Source organism: Pteropus alecto, unplaced genomic scaffold (assembly GCF_000325575.1).
Source record: "Pteropus alecto unplaced genomic scaffold, ASM32557v1 scaffold68, whole genome shotgun sequence".
Taxonomy (NCBI): domain Eukaryota; kingdom Metazoa; phylum Chordata; class Mammalia; order Chiroptera; family Pteropodidae; genus Pteropus; species Pteropus alecto.
In genome coordinates, this window is record NW_006441386.1 from 5,503,915 (window position 1) to 5,524,297 (window position 20,383).

Below are 20,383 nucleotides of genomic sequence, written 5' to 3' on the forward strand. Positions count from 1 at the left end.
TATTTTGAATAAGTATACATTTACATGCTTACCATATAAAATGACATAAAATGAAAAAGAATAAAAAGGTATTAAATACCTTTTACTACCACCCACCTTCATCCCCCTATTCCCCACCTTCCCTCTGAAATGGAAATTACTAGTTTCTTGTTGGCCTTCCAGAGGTTTTTGATGCAAAGACAAGCAAAGGCCAAGTATACTATTTTCTCAGGTGGAAAATTTTAAGAAAGTGCACCTGTACCACTTACTCCTCAGACCTCCGCCAGGATGCCGATGCTGCTACTCTGACCAGACCTGAATTCTGCCATCCTGCCCTGATGGTAACACTCGGCCGGGCAGTGTGACAGCTAGAAACGGGATGTGTAATAGCCTGTGGCATTTACTGAGCTTAAGAGAAGAAAAGGCCTGATCCAGATGGCCTGGCCTAAAAGCCCAGAGGCAGCAATGTCGACCCGGAGCTTGGCGCCTTTGGCATGGGGAGACAAATCCATTAAGGACTCCTGGCCACAAGCAAATGGATGCTAGTAACCAAGTTGTGCTTCCTGCCCCTCCTTCCCTAAACAAATTTCTTTTAGCAAAACCTATTAGAGAAATCACTAAACAAATAAGAGCAATGCCCTAGCTCATTGCAGAGGCTCACAGATGCAGAAATTGTTCCAGACTGGCTGGGGAAGCAGAAGACATGCTGCTTCTTTGGTGACTGGGCCCAGGTGAACTCTTAGCAACCTCTCCAGGCCATTAGAGCACATTTTATTGACCACTCCCATGAAAAGTGCCACACTCCACACTAATCTGCAGCCAAGTTGCTGCACTTAAGCACCTCTGTCCTTGTTACCCTAGTGCTCTTGCCATTAGCACACAAAGCAGAGTAAACCACTGGGCCTTGGTTCACTCGCCAGGACGATGGTCTTGGCTGAGGATGGCCAGGGAAGTAGGGGCTTGGCCTCGGACACCCTTTCTGGGGGCAGCAGGTGGCTCCCCCTAGCAAGCAGTCCCTCACAGCCTCACATAGTCTCTAAACTGAGTCCAAAAGAAGACTGCCCTCACCCATGTTTTATTTTTGTTCTTGTCAAGGTTAAAAGGAGTTTCTATTCTAAACCAATATATGCTCACAACATTATTGCAAAGAGAAACAATTCTAAACCAGAAGCACATTTAGCCTGAGTGACTTAAAAGTTTGCGCAGAATCAATTTAGGAACCTCTCTTTCCACAATTACATGTTCCTAAAACAAGCACCCACCAGGTAAAAGACAGAAGAAAGCTAAGAAAGCACTGACTTGGGGCTGTGACTGGGCCCAGCAGATTCACCCATGTGGCTGCATCTGAAATTTCCTTCCTGGCACAAGTGACCAGCCTGAGAAAGGCAAAGAGCTCAGCTTGCAAAGAGGCACTGCCCCAGAGCACCAATTCCCACAGGGCACCTCTCTCCCAGGCATCGGCACCACCGCGGGCCTGTGGCTACTGAGGTGGCCATATAAGAAAGAGACTTGGAAGTCAGAGGGTTCCCCCCAGCTTGCGCTCCTAAACTCAGCCTGGTCCTGACCAGAGGGGCTCACTGTGAGGAGGCAGCACAGCCTGCAGGCAGAGTCCCAAGTTCACATCGAAGCCCCACCCAGAGTGACTCTGAGATAAATCCAGCCCCTTGGACTCCTGAAGTCAGTGTTCATACGTGCATGCTGTGGGGGAAGGGCCCCAATCTTCATAGGTTGTTCTGAGGATGAGAACAAATGCAAAGCACCCGGCACACTGACAGCTCTGCTGTCCCCTCAGAAAGGCTGTACAGTTTGTTTGTGGAGAGCCAGTGCAATTCCCAGGGTTGAACGGTGAAGGCCATTCAAAAACTTCCCCTAGCAGCCTATTCCCATGCCTACAATGCTGCCATTTAGGTCAAAGGGTCCTGTAAAGACCAGATGAAACCTGGGCAATGTGTCCCTGCGTCTGCACACTTCCTTCCCTCCACAGCTGGGAATCCTGAATCTCTGGCTCAGGCCCTCACAGAGGATGAGACTATTGTGAGGAGACCAGAGTCTCACAGTCAGACATATCTGAGTCTGATTCATGGCTCTGCTCACTAGATGTGTAACCATGGAAGAAATTATTGAACTTGTCTGAGCTCTGAATATCAACATGTAGCAGAAAAAGATCCTGGAAAGCCTCTAGAAGAAGAAGTTTAAATCAGGGAGCTCAGATGTCACTACCTGGGCCTACATACTTTCAGAAAAGCCCAAGTTCTGTGAGTCTAAGCATAACTAGTTAGTACCATTGCAGGAGCTACAAATAATACTTTACTCTTTCTTTTCTTTCTTGGAATATTTTTAAATGATGTAACATATCTCCCACTGAAGATTACTAACAAAATAGAGTTGTTTAAAGAATAAAAGGCACCTGTAATTTTTAAGTGAGTAAAAGAATAGACTACAGTAAGATTCAACACCCAACAGACTAATCGAATCTTTAAGGAATCCAGCCTAGTTGACCCAAAACCTGGTTCCTGCCACCACTACTGTCCCAGAGCCTCAGCCTCACATCTTCGAGCCTGCACAGTGGAAAGGACCAGGCCCTCAGACCTCAGCATCATCCTTTACCCATCCCCATAACCCCAATCAACAGGTGACAAGGGAACACAGTGGCTCCACAAACAGGACTCAACAAACGTGAAAGAAGGAGGATGACAGTTTGGCAAGAAAGCAGCTGTCACAGAGACAGACCGAGTATCCTTTCCCTGATGGCACAGATGCAGGGACTGGCATTCCGAGAGGGAGGCCTGGTAAGCATGGAGTCAGAGAAGCGGGGTCTGGTTTTAATGCAAGTGGTGTCAGCCCCCAGCAGCCTGCTGCTTCCAACTTCACAACCGGGCCCAAAGCTTAGCCCAGCCGTTTCAACAGGGAAAATGTTATTGATTTCGAACCTTATTTCATGGCTGTCCTTATATCCCTGCTCTAATCTGGAGGAACTGAAGGCAGGTAGGGAGCCTCCCGTCATAGTGGTCATTCATCCAAAACCCAGTTCCTTTACTGTTTCCCAAGCTTTCCCTCAGAATGGCCTTTTTAGTGAGGTTCAAGAGAGGGCAGTAAGGAACTACCATGAAAACAAGTAGGACATCTAAATCATTGCATGAGGAGCCATCCACTGTCTACCAACTAACTCTCCATTTGTCATACATAATAGTATTTCCAGGCTCAGGGAACAAGTGAGCAAGCACCAATCAGCTTGGGAACAACTCTGGTGCACAACCATTTTTTTTTCTAACAAGTGTAAAGTCTTCATTGTGATCTGTTCTCTTAGAAACTGCACCTATAGTTTTTATAAAGGAGTCAGGGCCTGCAGAGTGCACAGGAACCCAGGAGAGCCAGCAGCCGTGGGAAAGGCCAATGGAAACAAGCCTCTAAAATACCGAAGTGCCTCAAAGCCTTCTGTAGTGGGTTTTTGACAGACAAATCCTTATTTTATGTAAATTACACATTTCTTTTGCATTTTTACATGTTTTTAAAAAATGCTTTACACAACTTCGAAACACACTATTAATATCAAACTTTCAAAGAAAATGCTCTGGCATGTATACACTTCTCCTCACAGAGACCGTCTCTGGAGGAGAACATCAGAAACCAGCACTGGTGGCTGCCGCTGGGACGAGGCATGGGAAATTTATTTTCCATAACACACTTTGTACCAAGTACATATGTTCTGCATTCAAAAATAAATAAATAGCTTTTTTTTTAGAAGAACTCAAAAATCTTAGTAAACAATACTAAGATAAACTACAACTGAAGAAAGAACTTTTTACCTCTTTAATTTTGAAATAAGCCTTTTTGTCTAATGGCATACTCCCCCTAAGAAAAGCCTTTATTTTTCCATTTTGGTGGTTGTAGATATTAAACATCCTGCTTTCTTTTAAATTTGCTGTAAAACATTCCTCTACATGGGCCTCTGTAAACAGCTCCTAGCATGCCAACTTCTTCATTTCGAATCGCCCCCTTGCAGAGCCTCCCCGAGCCTTGCGGCACTCGGCCCACAGCCTGCTTCTCTCTGAGGCACCTGGTGTGCTTCTGCTTCCCTGCTCCACATACCTGAGGACAGCCTTTGATGAGACTTCTTATAGGGCACTGTGGGACTGCAACCCCACACAGGCCGTTCCCTCCCATTACTCACTCAACAGGCCCCAGGAAGGAGCAGAGGGCAGTGAGCCTGCAGCCTGAGAAGCTGGTACTGGGCACTCGATCTGGCTCCTCAATTGGAGAGCCTCACCTGAGGCAAAAGGGCAGGAGGAAGGCAGCCGGGACTGAAAGTGGGGGCAATTCCAGGACCCAGTGCTGGCCCAGCTGCACATTGGGCACTGCTGCCACATCAGCTGAATCTGCTCTGTGGACGTGATCTCAAGCCCGCCCAGTCTAGCCTTACCCTCCACGGGAAATACTGGTCTTCCAGGTGGCCGATTCCCAAGCACCCTCGGATGTTCTTGCCCCACACAAACAGCTCTCCTTTGTCTGCAAAGAAAGAAAATCAGTGGTTTGGTTGGGACTAGGCCAAGAGCAAGTCTGAAGAAGAGGAAGGACCCTGCATGAGAACTTGCTTTCCAGAGCCTGGTACAAACAGAGCCCAATGTTAAATTTCAATTTCTATCAGAAAATAATGCTTTCTTTTGAAAAGTAGACTGCCCTCATACCAAAAACATGTCCAAGCCCAAATTTACGCTGTGTCCATCACGTGGGAGATGAGTATGTACATGAGGCCGTGGGCCAAGGTGGCTCCTGCTCACAGCCCACTCTACTTGCCCCTTATGCATACACTCCCTCACCAACAGCTATGTCTGACCAAACCCTGCCCTCTACAAATCTTGAAATCTGAGCTTCCTCAAATCCTGGTCATGCCATGGCCTTTCTAATTCGACAGAGTGAGAAATAAGGATATTTGTCATTCCTTGTCTGGGTTTCCATATCTTGAGCATTCAGTCAAATGACATATGGTGACACAGGAACCTCTCTGGGCCAGGTCTATGCCTGTGTGCTAGGAACTGGGACAGGACAGTGAACGTAACATTCATGGTTCCCATCCTCATGGGACGAGTCAAACAAATGATCAAACCCATACATACATGCTTACGAACTATAAAAAGTGTCAAGAAGGAGAAGGACAGACAAAGTGCCATAGAGGTGAGTCCAGGAGATTGCATCTAGACCAGGGCATCCTCCAGGAAGGGACCTAGATCTGGTAGGGCGGCCTCAGTTGAGACTTCTGTCTACATCAGCTTTGGGCACTTCTTGGCACAAAGGCCCCATTTCACTGCCCTGCATCTGCCTAGTAAAAGTAGAAGAAAAGACATGGAGAAGCCAGGACTAAAATAATCTGGGCTAATTAAATAAGAAATCGTTTTGTTAGGAGCTATAAGAGGCACCCTGGTCGGACCATCATCCTTGGTCCTCCACCCCCAAATTTTATGTGTTTAACAGAATAGAACAGTCTAGCTCCCAAAACGTTAGCAGACCTCAGGATAAACCAAACAACTCCAGCCCCCAGCTGGCCATATGCGAACACTGGGCACACAGACAGTGGAGAAATCCAAGTTTGGATGCTCCCTCTACTGAGGGATAGTAACTGGCACTTGGAGGGTGGCTGTTGGGTCCTGGGGAAAACCTAGATAGGGATTTCATTTCAGTGTGATCAAAAATGGCCACATGGCATGACAGCAAACAGAAAATAGTCTACTCTAGAGAAATACTTCATATAGATTCTCAAGTATGTGACTCTGCACATAGTCCAAGCCTTAGAATAGTCTGGACAATAGATCGCTGACACCTCCGTACTTAGTCCATAATGACTCTTACTTATTAAGTCTAAGTAGCTTTAGAAAACTCACAGAACTAGACTCATTTGCAAACATAAGTGGCTGACTCTGCTTGAGTAATGGTGAGGGGACACAACCCCAGTCAGCATTGCCACCACTTAGTACTTTAATACATACAATCAGGCAAGACTCCAACCTACTCGTACATGGTCCACATGACAGCTTGTGTGTTTTAAGGCACCCAAGGCCTGGAATTCAGATGGTACTGAATGGTGTTCATCTGGAACAGTCCTCACATGGGGCCAGAGAACACAAACGAGGATGACCTGAACTGAATGTTCCAGCCCAGATGTTTAAAAGAAAACAATTACTTACCATAAGATGAAAAAAATTTTTAATTGCAAGGAAATAGTGAATTTACTTGAGAATCACAAAATGAAATTAAATTAATACAGTCTGACAATTCAAGTCAACTAAAGAGGAACAAATTGAACTAACAGTCACTGTGGTGGAATAGGAGATTTAATCAAGAGGTCTGTAGGGTAAGTGGATATGTTATGGCTTTGTAATTTGGCAAATCTTTGAGAAAGTCTCCATTTCAGCCTTCCCTTTGATCATTCTCTCTCTCTCAGCACTTTGGAGAAATGAGGCAGATTTACTTCCACAAAACCACAGGATGATCTTACAAATGTTCCCCTTGCCATCCCACGTTCCTGGGTCAGATTCGGGTCTGGGCTTGGCCAGGCAATGGGATTAAGCCCCACACATTCATTACCTAATTACCCACTGTGGAAATGCCAAACCTCTGCTGGTTGCCCCCAGTATACCAACATATTCAACAGTCCCCTCTCCTACCACTGACTGGTATCCTCTTGAGAAAATTCACTTTCACATTAGCTTAACCACAAACCAAATGAACCAAAAACAAAACTCCAGGATGAAAAAAAGATGCATTATAAAACCTCAAGCCAACAACGTCTGGATTGGCTGCTCTCTTTAATTATCCACACAAAGGTACCACTCCACTGCATAGATGGAAACTGAGAGCTGCCCACAGTTCGGGATTCAACGTGAGAGAGTGAAGCTTTGTCAGTCTTTGAGGCTGCACAGGCTTGGTCACTTACTGGTAAGGGCAGCAAAGTGGCTGAGTCCACATCGAATGCGGGAAACCTGGACTTCTGGGTTGAACTCCGTCAAGCCAAAGAGAGTGGGTGGAATCATTTCTGGAAGAGCAGTTTCCACTAGGTTTGGTCCTTTCCCAAGAATTCCATAGCCCCAGACAAAAACATGTCCTTCTCCTACATTACAGGAAAAACAATGGTCAGTAAGTCAAACCAAGAGCAGCCCTCACTCTCTAGAAATTCAAACTGCACCACCAAGATGTATTATATCCACATGGATTTTTTTTTCCTCCTTGCTTGGCAAGAACATTCTGACATATATTTAAAATCATGTTTCTTTTCTCCTCTCTTAAATTCTTGCCGGTGGACTACGTCTAACCAGGTCACCAATCTCGGAATACAAACTTCCCACATCCTGAGGGTAACCTGAACAGGACCCATCCATAAATCACTCAGAAACCCCATGTGAACACAGGAGAGCCTTCAAAGGACAGTTTTTCCTATGAACAGCTCTAAGTTTCACACTGATCAGAAGACCAAGCCAAGTTCTAAACGACTTCTGGCCAGATTCCTAAAACTCTTAGAAATGATTTTTTGGTTATAAGAATTTTAATACTCATCAGTGGTACCAGATGTTTAATCCCAGAAGCATGGATCTCGGTATCTAAACCCTAAGGCTCTTCTATTTGCTTTTTGTTTCTTGGCACAGTCTCTGGCCCAGACTAAGGGGCGGGGAGAAAACAGTTCATTCTCCACTGCAGAGGTTTGCTACAGAATTACTAAGCTCTGTGCTGTCTAGTTGTCTACATATAAATCACAGTTATTATTTTCCTGTCAAGAATGTCACCCTCACCCTCTATTAGCTGAATTCAATCTAACGCGATCTCCCCCAGCCACATTCCCTTCCTTAGGCTGAGGTCTGCTGCCTATGAGGCCAAAGGACACCAATCCTTCCCCATCCAACCCCAGTTGCCTACAACAGGGTCTCACCATTTAGCACAGCACAGCCTGTCCCACCACATGCAGCCTGCTCCACCTTGCCCACTCCTGAGAAGGGTAAGCACTGGGGGATGTTCACCTGAATCAAAGGAAGGGTCCACACTGTTAGGAAGACAAACCAGTGAGAACTTGGAAATATTCTGGTCTTGTGTACAGAGAAGATAAGTCCCAGTTCATTCATACGTGCCACAAATATTCCCCAAACACTGAACATATGCTAACCATCTAACTGAGTGTTGGGAACATGAGAGACAGCAAGAAACCTGGTTCCTCTCTGAGTTTAGTCTAGTGGAGAAGACAGATGCCACACGAAATTAACATAAAATTAATTTGTCCTGAATGCAATGAAGGAAAGTACAGGGTCTCTGAGAATGAATGTCAAGGAGACCAATCTAGTTCAGGGGGAGGAACAGTTGGGGAAGGCTTTGTTTCTACTGCGACCTGAAGGATGAGCAGGAGTAACTGGGTGAGGGGAGAAGAGCAGGGTATTCCAAGTAGGGGAGATGGCACGTGCAAAGGGAATGAGTGAGCAAGGCACATTCAGGGCAGTTAAACAAGTCAGAGTGGCCGAAGCAGAGGGACGAGGGAGAATGTGGTACAAGACACTAGCAGGGAAAAGGGAAGCCAGATCATGCAGGATGCTGTGGACTACAGTAAGAATTTGGTCTTTATCTAAGCACAGTGAGAGGCCAGTAGGGGTTCTAAGTAGGAGAAAGAAATGATTTCTAGAAGGGAACATGATGGACGTGGGTAACAATGGAGAAGAAAACAGAGCATGGGGGAGGGGGTGAGGGTGGGGTGAGCATAAGTTCACTTTCAGACACACTGAACTCGCACTGCCTAGAGATGGCTAAGTGGAAATGTCAAGTGCTACTTAGTGATGTCTAGAGCTCTGATATGTAAGCTGGAGAGTCATTAGCATATAGATGGTAATTGCAGCACAGGTACAGATAAGATCTTCTAAAGGGGGAATATAGAGAAAAGGAGAGCAAAGTCCACTCCAGGAGGCTCTTCAACATTTAAAGGCCTGGCACAAGAAGAGACCCAGTAAGTGAGATTAAGAAGGAACAACAAGAAAGACAAGAGAGCAATAGTAGAGTCTAGTCACCAGGGCAAGAGGAAGAGTTTTTTTCACAAAGATGTCATGGTTAATGTCAAACGCTGCTGAGAGGTCAAGAAAGATAAAGATTGAAAAATGTTCTCCAGATTCTTTATTATTATTTTAGCAACATGGAGGTCCCTGGTAACCGTAGCAAGAGCCACTCAGCAAACGAATAAGGGTGGAAACTCAGTGGAATGGATTGAGGAATGAGCAGGAGACAGTAGATAAATGCAGCTCTTGAGATGCTTGGCCTAAAAGGGAAGCAGGAAGTAAAGCAAAGGGGTAGGGAGTGGGAAGAACAGGAGGAGGTGGAGGAGTCCACGTAGAGCTTTTTAAGATAAAAGACACATGAGTCAAGTGTAAAGATTGATAGAGGGGCCAATAGAGAGGAATAGGTTGAAGTTTTGGGAAAGAAGGCCCAACAAATGGAAGTATGGCTTCTGAGGAGGTGGGAGGAGATGGGATACAGGGCACAGAGCGAAGAATTAGCTTCAACAGGAAGAGATATACCTCCTCCACTGCTAGGAAAAGGAATGGATCCAGGGTGTGTACAGACACAGTTTAAGTGTGTAGGAGTCATAGTGAGAAACTGAGGGCATTCTCATCTGATAGCATCTGTTTTCTCCATTAAACAAGAGGCAAGATCTTCTGCTGAGAGTGAGAGATGGGAGGGCCAGGGATTTGGAGAGTGAAATGTGGCCAACTGAGCTTTCCAGCAGGATTTGGTTTTGGCACTTCTACTGAGGAATAACTTTGGAAAGATAGATTTTAAGTGCTTCAGTGACAGCCATAAATCTTTATAGATTCACTTTCAAATAGAGACAGCTGAAAGATAACAGTCCTTAAGTTGACTCAAAAAGAATAAAGGGGCTTACTGATCTAGAAAATGTATGCTTAGGTGAAGTGAGGCTGTCAGGGCTGGGCCTGGCCTCTGCTGCTTGGCTCTCAGAGAGCTTCTTTATCTCACTGTGCTCTGGCACAAGGTCCTCAGCAAACACTGGGATACTCTAACAAAAAGCCACTGGAAACTACCACTGTTGTCACTGACAGGATGAGGCTCCAGCCACAGTGAAGAATCAAGGTTGTGATGGGCTACTTCTAAGATGACCCCCAATAATCCCCATGAACCCATTCACACCCATGTGTGATCCCCGCCCTCATGTGAGGACTGAACCTAGTGACTTGCTTCTCATGAGCAGAATGCCAGCAAAAGTGAAGGAAGGTCACTGCCAAGATTAAAATATAAAACACTGGCTCCTGTCTCACTGGCACTCTCTCTTGCCTTCTCATTTGCTCACTCTGATGAAGCCAGCTGCCATGTTGTAAGCTACCACATGGAGAAGTCTACATGGCAGGGAACCAAGGAAGGCTTGGCCAACAACTATTAGCTAGCCAACTGCCAGCAAGGAAGTGGAGCCCCAGTCTAACAGTCCACGAGGACCTGAATCCTGCCAACAACCACTGGTGTGGTCCTGAAGCATAGCCTTTCCCAGTTGAACCCTAAGATGACTGAAGCCTTTGAGAGATTTGGAGCCAGGAGACCTAGCTAAGCCACCCCAAGATTCCTGACCCACAGAAACTGTGAGATAATAAATGTGTGCTGTTTAAGCCACTAAGTTTTGGGGTCATTGGTAATACAACACATAACAATGATATGATGCTGGACATGTCCCCCAAACGAAGACCATGGGAGACATTTTTCTCAGGCCTTGGTATCTGAAAGAGCAGTACTTCTGAATGCTTTATTTGCTGTTTATCTTACAGAAACAATGAATCATTTAAATGACATTTTCTTCTTGGCTTTGGCTACTAGGAAGCTCAGAGTCAAATCTGCAACCACTTCTAACTGACCAGACCATAGAGAATGTATTTTTTCATCTTATTAGCTAATCTTTAGTTTCCTTTTGTGCAGGTTTATCATTAATCTTTTTTCTCCATTCCTCTCACTTATTTTTTTTTTTAATTATAGTTGACAGTCAATATTATTTTACATTAGTTTCAGGTATATAGCACAGTGGTTAGACAATTATATGAATAACGAAGCGATCCCCCCAGTAAGCCCAGTACCCACCTGGCACCATATGTAGTTACTACAATATTATTAACTATATCCCCTATGCTCTACTTTACATTCCTGTGACTATTTTGTAACTACCAATTTGTACTTCTTAACCCCTTCACCTTTTTCATCCAACTCTTATTAACATATATTAAAACCCTTCTGTATTTGTCAAAGTTTGATGATATTAAGGAATATAGAATGTTTTTTAAATAAGCCTTATCTTTTATAGATGAAAGCTGATATCAAGGATTTGCTTCAAAGTAATCGAGGGCAGAGTAGATGGAATTATAGATGTAAAAACAAAATTGGCCATTACAGAGCATGGTTTTTTTTTTTTTGGAGGGAGGAGAGGCTTGTATAACCTTGTGACTACACTAAAAAACAGTAAATCATATACTTAAAAATCATGAATTATATCTCTTTTAAATGAGCCATTAGTTGGCAATTATTAAACATGGGTGATGGGTACATAGAGATTAACTATGCAATAAGCTATACTTTTTGTTTATATTTGAATTTTTCCTTAATAAAATGTTTAAAATTCTACTGTATTGTACTGATGGTGGTTCACTTCAGTGTGAAGAAGGGGAAAGTGAAGAAAAGAGGCCACAGGCAGGGCTTCTACTGCTTTATCTGGGTAGGACAGCACAGGTGTCTTCATAGAGCTTATGATCTGTGTGCTCTGGGGGCGTATGTGTTATACTGAAACAAAAAGCATACTACAACATCATAGGAACTTAGATAAACAGCCTCATATCCCTTTTAGAACAAGACAGGTACCCGAACATACTTAAAATATGGCTGTAAATCAGTATTATCTCATTGAAGTATTGATAATGATGGCTTTTGAATCTAAGCTTTCTTTCCAGGCTATAATGAGACTGCCAAAAACTTGGAACCTTGAAGAGGCAGTCTCACAGTAGGTTAGGCCTTAACATCTTAGCACGTTATACATCACATTTTGGTGAAGAACCTCTTATAAATGTCCTTAATACATTATATTTCCAAACCTCCCAGCACCATGCTGTAAGTGACCTCATACCTGTGTGGAATCAGTGACAGAGGCCAGCTGCAGGTACTCAGAGTTGCCCCAACCAAAGAGGCCTCCATCAGCAGACACAGCCAGGCAGCAATCACCATAGGTGGCAACCTGGACAATCTTCACTCCGGTAAGGTCTCCACCCAGCTTGGTGGGTACACTGGTGATATTGTAGTGACCCAGACCTAACATGATGGAAAATACTTTTAATTATTTATTCTCTTAACAAACAATTATATAGGCTTACTATATGTCAAACACAGTTTTAAGCACTTTACAAATACCAACTCAGAAATCCTGTGCTATGGTAACTTCCTTCTCTATGCTTTCTCAGAGGAAGAAAAAGACATAATTGTAATTAGACCATTTTAAAACCCTGTAAATTGTCTAGGTCTAATTCAAGTTAGAAAATTTCTCAAGATGAAAGACCACTATACGATGAACCTATTAGACTTTGCATAAATTATGCCAAGCAATTTCTAATGCACTGTTGGGCTTGCTGGAAAATAAAGGAAATCTCTAAGAACCCATCCCAACCAAACCCTCCACCCCATCCCACCCTCAAAACAATAAATGGAAACAGGCAAACTGGCATGGTAAACAGTAAACAGAGGAAAAGACAGGGCTTGCTTGAAGACAAAGTCACTACCAGCAATGCGACGAAGAGTAATCCCTGAGCAGCACACGTGGCAGAACACTAAACTACAGACTCCTGCTTAAACTGGCTTCCTCACAGGGGCTCAAAGCAGTTGTCAGACTAGCAGCACCCCTTGGCAGCAGGCAAAAGCAAATCCAAATCCTCTCTGGAGAAAAGCATCTCCAATTTAGGCTCTTAGAGTTTCCACAAATTAAATTCAATAAAATATGAGATCGCAATCAAAAATTACTAAACTCATAAGATGCCACTATGAGTGAGAATAAACAGAACCAACAAACAACCGATTTTAGACCCTCCAGACTTCAGACACTGGAATTAAAATATACAAAATACAAATAACTCTGCATGCAATGTTCAAAGAAATAAAAGCAAGAATAAGAGACTATCAAGAATAACCAGGTAAATATGAACAGGAAACAATTAGAAATGAAAAAATATAGTCAAAATTAAAAACTCAGATGGGTGGCCAAAAACACAAACTACAATCTGAGAAAAGATAGGAACATGAATTAAGATATGAAATATACAAAGAATTCCTAAAAATCAGTAAGAAAAAGACAAATAAGTCAACAAAAATGGGCAAAAATAACACATACATTTCAGAGAAGAAAAAACAAGACTGGTCAATAAACATGGAAAGATCCTCACTCTCAGTAGTAATTAGGGAAATGCAAATTCAAACCTGAGTGAAATACCATTTCACATCCATCAGACAAGCAAAAACTTTTAGGTAGACAATACCAAGCTTTGCCCTGCTGTTGTGGGGGTTACCTGTTACAACTATTTTAAAAAACAATCGTTGGAATACATATGCATACCCTATAACCTAGCACTTCCACTCACAGAATCTTCACTAGAGCTCCTAGAACTCTTGAACGCATCTACAAGGAGACATATAGATGGTCACAGAAGCACTGCTTGCTATATAACAAAAAGTTGTAAACCATCCAAATATCTATCAACAGGAAAATGAATAAATTGAGGTGTATTCCATAGTAGAATATCATACAGCTATAAAAATGAACTGCATTCAGTGAAGCGGGATACAAAATCAACACATGAAAATCAATTGCATTTCTATATACTAACAGTGAACAATCCAAAACAAGAAATTAAGAAAACAATTCTGTTTATAGTAGCATTAAGAAGAATAAAATACTTAGGAATTAACTTAATCAAAAAGGTGAAAGACTTGTACAATAAAAACTACAAAACATTGCTGAAAGAAATTAAAGAAGATATAAATAGATGGAAAGACATGTTATGTTTATGAACTGGAAGACACAATATTGTTAAGATGTCAATACTATGCAAAGTGATCTACAGATTCAATGTCATTCCTATTAAAATCCCAACAATAATTTTTGCAGAAATAGAAAAATCCATCCTAAAATTCATATAGAATCTCAAAAGGATCCTAAATAGCTAAATGATCTTGAAGAAGAACAGATTTGGAGGACTCATACTTTGTGATTTCAACTCACTACAAAGCTACAGTAATCAAAACAGTGTAGCACTGTCAAAAAGACAAACATATACATCAATAGAATACAATAGGGAGCCCAGAAATAAACCCTCACTTATATTGGTCAAATGATTTTTGACAAGAGTCTCAAGACCATTCAATTGGAAAAGGACAGCCTTCTAACAAATGTGCTGAGAAAACTGGGTGCCCCCATGCAGCAGAAGAATAAAGCTGGACACTTAGCTAACACCATATACAAAAATCAACTCAAAGTGGATCAAAAGACCTAAATGTAAGAGCTTAAATTATAAAACTATTGGAAGAAAACATACGGCAAAAGCTTCATAACACTGTTTTTGGCAATGATTTCTTAGATATGACCCCAAAGGCACAGGAAACAAAATTAAAAAATAAGTTATTTAGAAAGCCAGCCGATCCTAAGAGCTTTCATAACAAGGAGAAAAAAATTTTTTCTTTTCTTTTTATTGTATCTGTATAAGATGACAGATGTTAACTAAACCTTTATGGTAATCATTTCACAATATATGCAAATCAAACCATCATGCTATACACCTTAAACTTACATAATGATATATGTCAATTATTTCTTAAAAATGGGGAAAAAATTTAAAGAAAAAATAAATGAATTTGGCTAATGAAAAGTAAAAACTTTTGTGCGTCAAAAGACTATCAACAAAGTAAAAAGGCAATGCAAAAAATGGCAGAAAATATTTGCAAATCAAATAACTGATAAGAGATTCAGAATACAGAGAACTCAACAACCACAACAAAAACAACCTACTTAAAAAATGGGGTAAGGACCTGAACATTTTTCCAAAGATGATACACAAATGGTCAATAAGCACATGAAAAGATGCTCATCATCACTGACTTTAAGGAAATGCAAACCACAAACCAAATAATCACTTCACACCCATTAGGATGGCTACTATTAAAAATATATATACAAAAAAAACAAAAACAAAAACAAAACCCAGAAAAATAACGTGTTAGCGAGGATGTAGAGAAATTAGAACTTCATACATTGTGGGAGGAATATAAAATTGTGTAGTTGCTATGGAAAACAGTATGGCAGTTTCACAAAATTTTAAAATAAAATTACCAATGATGTAGCAATGCCACTTCTGGGTATATACCTAAAAGAATTGAAAGCAGGGTCTCAAAGAGAGATTTGGACACCTGTGTTCATTATTATTCCAAGAAGTAAAAAGTAGAAGCAACCCAAGTGTTCATCAGCAAAATGTGGTATATACATACGAGGGAATATTATTCAGCCTATGAAAAGGAAGGAAATTCTGACAGATGCTACAACATGGATAAATTTTGAAGACATTATGGTAAGTGAAATAAACTAGTCACACACACACACACACAAAGTATGATTCACTTATATGAGGTACCTAGAATAGTCAAATTCATAGAGACAAAAAGTAGAATAGCAGTTACCAGGGGCTGAGGAGAGAAGGAAGAAAGGGGAGTTACTGTTTAATGGGTGTAAAGTTTCAGTTTTGCAAGACGAAAGAGTTCTGGAGATGGATGGTGGTGACAGTTGCACAAGAATATGGATGTACTTAATACCAGTGAACTACATTTAAAAATGATTTTAAGATGGTAAATTTTATGTTATGTGTATTTAACCACATATCACATTTTTTAAAACTTGAAGAAAGACAAAAAACAAGTTCCAGGCTGGAGTTGGGCTCCCCAGCTATAAAGGGGAAAAAAGAAATTAATCAACTGTAGATACTTATAAAAGGGCTGAATCTTAAGAAACATAATGTTAAGTTTAAACCAATGTATGTAAGATACATATATACAGTATGACTCCTAAAAGAAACAAAACTAGCCAATACATTACTTAGGAGTGTGTATGTGCACATGTGTATAAATTTTTTGTTCTCTCAAAGAAAGGAATAACAGAAATAAAATTTGGAATGGTGGATCTCCCTGTAGTAGGAAGAAAAGCATATGAAACAGGAGAGTCACACGTGGGTAGAATCTGCAGTATTGAGAATGTTCTAGGTCTTAAACTGGGTAGTGGTTTCACAAATATTGATTTTATCATGTTTTGTAAGTTACATTTATGTTCCATATCATTTTTTGAGATAAAATTCACATAAGTTCACCATTTCAATCATTATAAAGTACATAATTGAGTGGTTTTCAGTATATTCACAATGTTGTGCAACTATCACCTCTAATTTAAGAACATGAGCATCACCCAGAAAGAACTTCATATTCAATTGTAGTCACTCCCTATTTCCCACCTCACCCTCGACCCTGGCAACTGCTAATCTACTTTCTGTCTCTATGTATTTGCCTCTTCTGTACATTTCATATAAATGGAATTCCACACTATGTGTCTTTTGTGTCTGGTTTCTTTCACCTAGCATAAGATTTATACGGTTCATCCATGGTATAGCATGTATCAAAAGTTCAGTTATATTATGGTCAAATAGCATTCCATTGCATGTAAATACTGTGGTTTTTAAATTTATTTATCAGTTGATGGATATCTGAGTTGTTTCTAGTTTTTGGATATTATGAAGAATACTATGAACATTTGTGCACAAGTTTTTGTGAGGACAAGTTTTCATTTTTCTTGGATACATACCTAGGAGTGGAATTGCTGGGTCAAATGGTAATTCTGTTTAATGGACAAACTGTTTCCCACAGCTGTTGTACCATTTTAGATTCCTACCAGCAATGTATGAAGGTTTGTATTTCTCCACATCCTTGCCAACACCTGTTATTATGTGAGGTTTTTTCCTGAGAGTTACCATACCAATGCATGTGAAGTAGTATTTCATGGTATTGATTTGCATTTCCCTAATGACTATTTGTGTATCTTTCCATATGCTTATGGGCCATTTGTATAGCTTATTTGGAGAAATATCTATATAAAACGTTTGCTCATTTTTTAATTGGGTTGTTTGTCTTGTTAGTGAATTATAGGAGTTCTTTATATATACTGGATACTAGACTCTCTTCAAATATATGACTTACAAATATTTCTTCCATTCTGTGGGTTGTCTTTTCACTCTGTTGATCTTGTCTTTTGATGCATAAAAGTTTTTAAATTTTCGTGAAGGTCAATTTATCTATTTTTCCTTCTTTTGCTTATGATTTGGGTGTCATATTTAAGAAACTGCTGTCTAATCTGAGGTCATGAAGATTCACATCTAAGCTTTCTTCTAAGAGTTTTATAGTTTAGATTACATTTATGACTGATCCATTTTCAGGTAATTTTTGTAGATGGTGTATATAGGAGTTCAAATTCATTCTTCTGCATGTAGATATCCAGCTGTCTCAGCACCATTTGTTAAAAAGACTATTCTTTCCCCAATTAAATCGTCTTAGCACTCCTGTCAAAAATAATAGATCACAGATGTATGAGTTTACTTCTGGACTCTCAATTCTATTCTATTGATCTATGCTTATTCTTATGCCAGTGTTTTAATTACTGCTATAGCTTTGTAGTAATCTTTGAAATCAGAAAGTATGATTCCTCCAACTTTGTTCTTAAATTTTTTTTTTTTTTTTGGCTACTTGTGGTAATTGTGGTAATTCTATATTAATTTTAGCATCAGTTTGTCCATTTCTACAAATAAGGCAGTTGGAATTTTGATAGGAATTGCACTGAATCTGCAGATCAATTTGGGGAGTACTGCCTACATATCATCTTTTGTATATTCTATAATACATATAAATTAAAAAGATTTTTTTTAAGTAATTCAAAATGTTGAAGATTTTTGAAAGAAAGGAATAGGATGCTCACACAGAAAGTACAAGAGAAAAGGAAAACAACTGATTTAGAAAGAATAGTCAGGGAAGCCTTCACTGAAGAGATGACATCCACGCTGAAGCCTACAGGATGAAAAGGAGAGCAAAGAGCATTCTAGGCTAAGGTCCTATGGCAGCAAAGAAGAGGGCAGGCTCTAGGAACTGACTGCAGGGGGCCTCCATGGCTGGACTCAGAGCCCAGCAAGCAAGGCAGTGAGGCTGAAGGAGGTGTAGCACGTGACAGCAAGTTTTTAGAATGGCACCGGGAAACTTAGCCATGGTTATCTCCTGCGATGGGACTTTTACTCTTTACCTTATTCCTATCTATGCTGTCAAAATGTATCAACAATTTATTATTTCTATAAAAAGCTGCTTTTTAAAAATTACCCACATAGGATTTTAAAAATAAAGAGAAGCTTCAACTTTATATTTACCAAAAAGATGTACATTTAGAAAACTGGAATAGTAATTAAATTGGCACACTTGAATTGACAATCCTCATTGCTAGAGAGGTTATGATTAAAGTGGTACTTCTGTACATTGCTGATGGCAGTATAAATTGGTAAAACTTTTGAGAGGCAATTTAATAACACTCTGAAAACAAAAATATCCTAATCCTTCGACACACTCCTGAGACTTTATCCTAGGAATAACCCAAACGAAAGAAAAAGCTATACACACACACACACACACACACACACATATATATATTTATACGGTATGTATATATATATGTGTATATATATATGTGTGTATACATATATATATATATACACACACACACACACACACATATACATATACACACACACATGCATATATATGATGGCATATCAGCTCCAATGGCTGCTGCACATCCTCTCCTCAAAAAGTATGCCTCCTCACGACAGGGTAATGATTAAGTAACTGTTCGATAAAATGATTAAATGGTTAATTTACCTTATGCTAAATTAATTTGATGTTATATTATACAAATACTAAAAACTGTAAAGGCGAAAACTGTTAATATGGAAAAATGTTTTATGTAAATTTAAATAAGCATATAAAATCAAACCTATGCTATTATTACTGTATAAAAGATGTACACATATGAACAAGGACTGGAAGAAAACATGAGAAAATGAACAAAGACGATTTGATGTGGTGGTAGGATTACTGAGGATTTACACAAGATTTAAATCTTAAATTTAAAGGCCCTTGCTTCAAACAAATATCAAAAACAAAAAATTAAATATATAAGGTTGATGAAGCTTATCCCTCGTTTCTCTTTCAATGATATTGTTCTTAAACTCAACCTCCTTTTAGGTGGCATTTGTTTCTTCTTGAAAAGGCTCAGAACTCTTTTGTTGAGGGGTGCTCCAATCCTCTAGCCAATCCTTTATTGATTCATTTCTATGGGAGCCAGGGGTGAGGGGAAGGGCATGAGACAAACAAAACAGTGTTCCCCAGCAAGCAACAAGAGAGGTAAGAGTCAAATCAGGGAAGGTAGGTTCTAGCCCATGAGAGCCCTACGGCTCACAAAGCCATACTGCACTATCCCCCGGGGTGAAAGGTACACTACCTGTTTGCCCATCGGCACCCCAACCACAAGAATAGACTTCTCCTTTATCCGTTAGGAACAGACTATGGTCCTGACCACAGGCGACCTATTAGACAGATAGAGGTAAGGTTTATTGAGAAGAAATCCTTAGAAGCCCAGAGTCCTAGTCAATGGACTCAAAGCTCAGTAGCATTCCCTACCGCTCCTGAGCACCCAGTGGGCTGGGTCCAGGCAGGCCCTTATCTTTTCTCAATGCACCGCAGCCTAACTTTTGTCTCCCACTCCACTGAACCTGCTCTTGCTAAAGTAAAGTGTCAGGTGTCTTAAGGAGCAAACTCAAGAGCTCTTCCACACTTTCCCACCTGAGGAACCACTCCCTCCTCCAAAAACCTTTCTCTTTGCCACTCCTCTCTTCTGCCTGTCTAATAGCATCTAGTCTCTGCCCAGCCTCTACTTCTTACCTTTCAGTGTTGGAATCCTCCAAGGTTGTCTTTTGCCCTCTTCTCTCCTCACTCTTCACACTTCCCTGGGAAACTGCATCCATTCCCAAGGCTTTTGCTGTCACCTCCATACTGTTATCTCCAGTCCCAACAACTCTACTGAATTGCAGACCTATTTTCCTAACTGCCTAATGAAAAGCACCCTTTATTGAACAGTTATGTCAGGCACTGTGTAAGTCAATAACCAAGACCACCCAGTACAAAACTGAATCTCAGGGAAGGTTGGTAACTTGCCCAGTTAACATGTGGAGAAGCAGGGACTTCAATTCACATCCATGTGACTCTGAAGCCTGTGCAAGAAGCACTACAC

The 20,383-nt window shown here is 40.8% G+C and overlaps 1 protein-coding gene across 1 annotated transcript in view; it reads right to left on the reverse strand.

Annotated features, from left to right (window-relative positions):
• The window catches only part of RCC1L (RCC1 like), a 41,609-nt gene that overhangs the window by 1,978 nt on the left and 19,248 nt on the right, over positions 1 to 20,383 (reverse strand). Inside the window, exons 6-10 of the mRNA XM_006918526.3 lie at positions 19,595 to 19,679; positions 12,110 to 12,291; positions 7,895 to 7,982; positions 6,908 to 7,081; positions 4,400 to 4,485 (exon numbers count right to left, since the gene is read on the reverse strand). Of these exons, the coding sequence (XP_006918588.1) occupies positions 4,400 to 4,485; positions 6,908 to 7,081; positions 7,895 to 7,982; positions 12,110 to 12,291; positions 19,595 to 19,679 (615 nt within the window). The remainder of the gene's footprint in view (positions 1 to 4,399; positions 4,486 to 6,907; positions 7,082 to 7,894; positions 7,983 to 12,109; positions 12,292 to 19,594; positions 19,680 to 20,383) is intronic.